The sequence below is a fragment of the Pundamilia nyererei genome, unplaced genomic scaffold (genome assembly GCF_000239375.1).
Source record: "Pundamilia nyererei isolate P.nyererei 1_Seehausen unplaced genomic scaffold, PunNye1.0 scaffold00018, whole genome shotgun sequence".
Classification (NCBI taxonomy): domain Eukaryota; kingdom Metazoa; phylum Chordata; class Actinopteri; order Cichliformes; family Cichlidae; genus Pundamilia; species Pundamilia nyererei.
The window spans coordinates 4,688,389-4,695,130 of NW_005187419.1; the positions used below are offsets into that span (position 1 = coordinate 4,688,389).

Genomic DNA, 6,742 nt, shown 5'->3' on the forward strand with positions numbered 1-6,742 from the left:
TGTCCCTTCTGTGCACGACTGATACGTGCAGTGAGGGAGGGACAGCAGGAGGCCAGCACAGATCCAGATGTTTACAAGAAACATGTTGTTACTGAGCTGGAAATATTTATTTAATGAGCCAGTGTCATTGAAAGCTGAAAAGGAAAAAAAAAAATCAAGGTAAAAAAACAGACAAGTGAAACGGTTTTAAACAATGGTAGAAAAGAAGATCTGAAGGCCATTTCTAACATCTTAAATCATCATACTTGTTTTCAGAAGTCCATCATGGTTTTCAGCTTTGAAATTAAACACTTAAATATTTACTTCTTTTTATTTTGAATACGTTCTTCTATCTTATTTAGCACAATATTGCATTTTAATTAACTTCATTTATAGCCCACATAAGATGATGTCTTCTCAAAACAGTTAACTTTATGACTCAAACCAGTCAGCTCTTCAGTTGAGGCTACTCACCTTATCTCATGTGTTTTCGCTGCACGCCAGCATCAGACCGAGAGCATCAGTACCAGAATGTCGCCTTATAAAGACAAAGAAAAAAGGCTGAACATAACTGATGGTGTTACTTTGTGAGAAAAAACAAATACAAGTAGGGGGGTTTAGGCTGGTCTAACAGTTGCCACAAAATGAACCTGTTATTTTTCTCATGTGGTCGTGGACACCGATCAAAGGTGAGAAGAAAACATTGTATCTGTTGCAACTCTTTTAATAGTTAACGGCTTTAAAACTAACACCAGCTCCTCAGAATGGAGAAAGATGGGTTTGGGGCTGTGATATGAACTGAGTTAAAGAGTCTAGCTGATGAAGATGTAATTATAATGAGTTCCAAAGACGAGGTGCAGCACAGCTTAAGGCTCGGGCACTGACAGTGTCACGTTTGAAGTGAGGCGTCAGGAAAGCAGATGAACCTGAGTGAAAGGCAGAGGAAGGGGTGCAGGGTTGAAGGAGGTTTAAAAGACATGGGGGTGCCAAGTCAGTGAGAGGTTTCAAGTCACACTGGGCAACAGTCTTGGTGCCACGTTGAGTGGAAGCTGGATGAGAATGGGAGTAATATTTTCTGTAGTCTTGGTTTGAGTGATGACGCTTGCTGCAGAGTTCTGTACCATGTGGAGCAAACTATGGCGTTATTTTGGGAGGCCAGAGAGAATGGCATTCCAGTATTCCAAAGAACAGGTGATCAAAGCATGAACTAGAAAGGAAAAGAATGAAGTCCTGAAAAGTTACAAAGATGGAGAGATCTCACTGATAGAGAGTATTCTCCAAAATGACTCAAAGACGTCTGACACTATGTGAATTTTGTACCTGATATCCATCTATAGAACACTATAGAACTTCACTTTTATTGCCAGTGGAATTTTAGCTGACTGACTGTGACCCAACTGATGATGGCCTGTAGGAAGGAGGTGAGGACAGGAGGGGGAAGTTCTGGGTTCAGTGGAATAGTACATTTGTGTGTCGTCTGCATAAAAATGTATACCAAAAAGATGGAAGACATCCTTTTGGTATGCATTTTTCTGTCAGTTTTCTGTCAGACAGGTAGGATGTAAACCACTTTAAGTGCTGTGTACTTATTTTCAGATGTTCTAACTAAAGAGCTTCAGTGCTGCTTGTCAAAACCAGCACTGAAGTCAAGAACGATGAAGATGGTGAGAAAGCCAGCATTGAATGTGAGCTGGAGGTCACTGGTGATTTTAACAGGAGCTGGTTCAGTACTGTGTCGAGAATGGAAACCAGACTGAAACGGCTCATAAAGGTTTACTACTGATGCTACTGTATGTTCCAGAACGTTAAAGAAAAATGGGAGGTTGGAAATGGGTCGATAGTTGGTGAGGTTCAATTTTTGTAGTTATGATCGGTTACAGTGTAGGAAGATAGTCTTTGATCAAGGCAGTTGGAAGGGCATCCAGTCAGCACTCTGGACAGGTTGCCAGTTTGTTGAAGGGCTAACGCACGGACAGAAAACCATTCATACTCACATTCGTACCCACGGCCAAATTTGAATGACCAGTCAACCTAATACATGCATGGGTTCGGACTGTGGGAGGATGCCAGAGCACCCGCACAGGTGGGGAAAACACAGAAAGCCCCCATCCAGTCAATGGATTCGAACACAGAGTCTTGTTGCAGTGGTGCTAACCAATATAACACCATGCCTCACATATATTTGTAAGAATGAATAAACTATTACTATTCTCAACTCTAGACCAGGAATTTTACACTAAGAAACCAGCTTCAGTCTTCCGATGATATGTCGAATGTTTTTTCCCTATAACGGAATTTGTTTCCTCATACCTAGATTTATTATGATTAAAATAAATCATAATAATATTAATACCATGTCAGTAGGAATAAGAGGAACTTACTTTTTCATTATTGCAGTCTTTATTTACGACAACTTATTTGCATATCCCACAATCAGAAAGAGAAAAATCAGAAAGATATATATTTTTAAATATTTCTTACTAGTGGGATCTCAAAAAAATATAAAAATAATTTGTAAATCTGTATTCAGGTTAAGAATATATTATTTTTTAATCTACTGAAGGTAGTTCAATGAAGCAGAAAAGAACCAAAAGTTAAAAATCTGATTCTAATTTGAAACCAAAAATATTTTAAGATCAGATTTGTACCTTAAAAACCATCTTTCCTTCTATCTTTGCTTTTCAAATAAAGTCAGTTGAATCATGAAAAGTGCTTCTGCAGAATTTCAGTAGCCCCAGATTTTCAGGCTCACTAATTTGGTCAGTAGCCTAAATGCATACTCTAAAGTCGAGACTACTCACCTTCTCTTGTGTACTCTTGCTTCACACCTGCATCAGACTGTGAGCATCAGTATCAGTGTACTGTGTTTTAAAGACAAACAAGAATGATCGAACATAACTAATGGGGTCGTGTTGTGGAAAAAAAAGTAGGGGGCTGGTTTAACAGTTTGTGACCACAAACTAAACCTGCTATTTGTCTCGTGTGCTTGTGAAAAACGGGCACAGGTGTGAAAATATTATGCTTTATTTCTTGCAACTGTTTTCCCATGTACAAAATGTTTCTCAAACCAGTATCTGATTGATATTAACTGAGAATAAGTTGGATGCAAGGTAATAGAAAACAGAATAAAATCAGTGTGAAGGTCAAGTGTTAAACATGTTGCATTGTTGTACTTTGTCATGTTTCTCAGGTCTTTGTCTGAATTTCTACCAACATGTTCTCATGTTATTGCTAAGGATTGTCTATTGCATTGGAGTCACACTGGGTTAAATATGTACACTTGGGTTTTAAGGGGTATTTATTATTTTCTTCTTTTTTTGGGTTGTATGGAAGCCCCAAACGCAATTTCATTGTTCTTGACAATGACAATAAATAAATACTACTATGTTCAGACAGAAGCGGAACTGGGTGAAACATAAAGAATTGTAATTAATAAGTCATATTGTTTCTCTCAATTCTGCATTTCGTCAGAAAAGAGTCATTGTGAAACCTGGACCACATGATTAACATCGCATGTGGCCTTCACAGAGGTGGGGTTGTAGTTGCTACATGCCACAAGGTGGTCACAGTAGAGTGGGTTGAGAGGTAAGGGGTGGTGTAAATTGTTCAGATCTTCCACGGTTCTCGATCATGAGGGCTTTACAGGACGTCACCTGCTCCTGAGAACTCAAAGTATATCCTTTAATTTTGTGCAGTAATAATAGCAAAGTTGGCCCAATGATGATAGGAGGCTATCCCAGCTGTCAAAAGGCAGGATACGGCCTGGAGAGGTTGTCAGTTTGCTGCAGACAGAAAACTATTCACACCTTCGGTGGCTGTACTCAGGGGGTAGAGTAAGTCAACAGCAGGCCTAACTATCAGAAGGCTGGTCCCTGGCTGCTCCAGTCTGCATGTCAAATATCCTTGGGAAAGACATTAACCCCAGATTACCGTCCGATAATTCCATCGGAGTATGAATGCGTGTTATTGTTAGATCAAAAGCACTTAAGCGTATAGGAAAAAAGTGCTTGCATGAATGGGTGAATGAGGCATATTGTATAAAGCCATGTTCCACAGTTCTCGAGAAAGTAAAGTTATCTTTCCTACTGACACAGTAATACCTATTTTCATTTTTTTCCCCACAAAGTTTGTTCTACATTCCAAAATACAAGGTTGTATAACCTACTGATGATAATTATCTACATTATTTTATATTATTCTAGAATTATGCATCAGCAAACTGAGCATCATAATGTGGCATGATGGGGCAGAAGGGTGACTGAAGTGACATTGGAGATGGCATGTTTGTTGGTGCTTAAATATCCTTGAAATCCTTGGTGATGCCACAAGTCAAAAGAGATCTTTCAACAGATAGAAAGGTAAAAGTAACTTAAACACGGACTTGTTGCAATGAAGGTATGCAGAAGATAATCTATGATCTTTGAAGATCATCTGCTAACTAAGAACAGGAATCTGAGGCTACAATTCATACAGGCTAACCTCCTGCTGATGGTGTAATATCAGGATATTTTCTTGGCACACTCCAGGCACTCATCTCAAACAGGTTTCTCGAACAAGACAATGAGTTCATTGAACTGAAATGGCATCAATAATCAGCATATTTCAATCCAAAAGAAGACCTTTGGAATGTGGTGGAATGGGAAATTTGCATCATTAATCTGCCTTTGACAAATTTGAAAAATTGTGCCATAGAATTTCATCAGTATAGACCAAATCTCTAAGGAATGCGTCACATACCTTAATGAATCTTTGTTATCAACACAGCTCTGAAGGAAAAAAGGGGTCCAACCCCAAGCAAGCAAAGTGCAAATGTTCCAATACATTTTCCATATGTTTGTATGAAATATATATATATATGTACATATGTATTTATACATAACAGGACATGTGAAACATATGTAAGTATGTAACCGCAGTTCATTTTGAATGAGAAGGCACCACTCTGAGTCATGGTGCTTACCACAACAGCTATTTATGAATATGTACACACCCTTAACCTTGGTGAAAGATGCTACACAGGGTTAGGCCGCCTCGTCAGGCGTTAAAACCAGATGCAAGTGGGTTGAAAGCCACCTAGAGTGAAGCAATGGCATCATTCCCAGCCTACATGCTGCATTAGGCCCATTTAACTTTTTCTTCTTTCGGCTGCTCAATTTACTCATTACAAACTGTTTCAACTAACATCAAGACTAAAATAAAAATTTGAAGATACCTTTTTGTCAAGTGTTGTGTGAAGTGGGCAGAATTGGAGGACCCAAAATGACAAAAAGCAGTTTTATTGCTGTACTATAGAAATACAAAACTAAACTGGAAGGTATTGGAAACTAGACAACCAGGCAGAACACACAGCTCAGAGTAAGGGATATTGGGGGGCGGGACAGACCCTAAATACAAGAGGGAATAAGGGCAAAGAGGAAACACCTGGGGAACACGGCTGGCAACAATCTAGCAGACGACACAGGGGCCCGCTAAACTGAACATGATGCACACCACCAAGTAAAGCAAGAATCACGCACACTGAGACACAGACTGACAGAACCGGAGAGGGCGAGGGACAGAGAGACACACACATAGAAACACGAGTGGGAAAGTAGAGAACCAGGCAAACATGAAGACAAGCCTGATTTAATGGGGGCAAAGCTGAGGGAAGGACACAGAGACAAGACAAAGACATCAACGGGACCATATACGTACCAAGACAACCTAAACTAAGAATACTGAATAAATTCAAGAGAGTAAGCAAACTAAACTAAAAAACACAAGATACAAGGCAACTATAATGAATAAACAAGACTCAAAACTGTATTAACTGAAAACACTGGGTCAACCACCCAGGTATCCTAACACTTAACTACTTAGCGAAGCCAATTCTTCTTCACCGCATCACACTATCATACTTGGGACTCTCGGTAGTAATGCTCTGATTTTTCCATGAACTTGATTGGTCCACAAACACACCCATCTCTGACAGGATGGCCTCTGGAATAGGACGAGCGTGACGGGACACATAGAACTTCTTCAGACTTGAATTCATAGGTGAAGGTTTATAGTCCGTGCACGACTTTCCGCTCAGACTTGGAGCGCACTGCACATCCACTTTGTAGAACAGTTGGCCGTGGTTCAGATTACAGAGATCCGCTTTAACTCCAGCAGTCAGAAGTGGCTCACATGCTCCTAACAGGTCATCATCCCACTTGTTGTCCTCATCCCAAACTTCAAATCTCAGTTTAGCTGATGAAATATCCTCTGAGCCCAGGTCGACGACCATGCCCCAGTGTGGGTTGTTGTTGTTATAAATGACAGGAGAACGCCGGACTTCCAATTTGTTGAAAATCACCTTCACGTATCCATCTGTACCGGTGAAATAGTCCCCCCACAGACCAGAGGCCCGCTGTATTGTTATGATGACCCGTGCCATTCCCTTACGAACAGGGCAGCAATCTTGGTTCACGGCAGGGTCATTGTGGCACTGGCAGACGCAGGCATCCCGCGAGTCGGTTCTAATTCCAGCCTTACAGCGATCAGTGCAGTTTCTCCACAGGCCTTTCTCCAGGATGTAATGGCTAATGGCAGAGCGCAGGTTTTTTCTGACTTTGCTCGTGCTAGGTAGTAACTCATGCAGAGAGTCCAGGGAATATGACACGATATCTGGGTTTTGTGGTAATGTGCTCAGCCATCCCTTGTAGGCTTCTGGATTTTTGTCCGCAGAGAAGAGAAGGTCTGGCTCTGTGGTATGACCACCTTTTATTTCTGTGAACCTGTG

The 6,742-nt window shown here is 40.6% G+C and overlaps 2 protein-coding genes across 2 annotated transcripts in view; both read right to left on the reverse strand.

The window, feature by feature from the left end:
* LOC102203506 (perforin-1-like) overlaps positions 1 to 2,830 on the reverse strand; it is a 12,745-nt gene extending 9,915 nt beyond the window's left edge. The window contains exons 1-3 of the mRNA XM_005726254.1: positions 2,781 to 2,830; positions 454 to 517; positions 6 to 134 (exon numbers count right to left, since the gene is read on the reverse strand). Coding sequence (XP_005726311.1) covers positions 6 to 84 — 79 coding nt within the window. The 5' untranslated portion in view covers positions 85 to 134; positions 454 to 517; positions 2,781 to 2,830. The remainder of the gene's footprint in view (positions 1 to 5; positions 135 to 453; positions 518 to 2,780) is intronic.
* A 2,967-nt stretch (positions 2,831 to 5,797) lies between these two features.
* The window catches only part of LOC102193443 (perforin-1-like), a 2,007-nt gene continuing 1,062 nt past the window's right edge, over positions 5,798 to 6,742 (reverse strand). Inside the window, exon 2 of the mRNA XM_013909033.1 lies at positions 5,798 to 6,737. Within this exon, the coding sequence (XP_013764487.1) occupies positions 5,855 to 6,737 (883 nt within the window). The 3' untranslated portion in view covers positions 5,798 to 5,854. The remainder of the gene's footprint in view (positions 6,738 to 6,742) is intronic.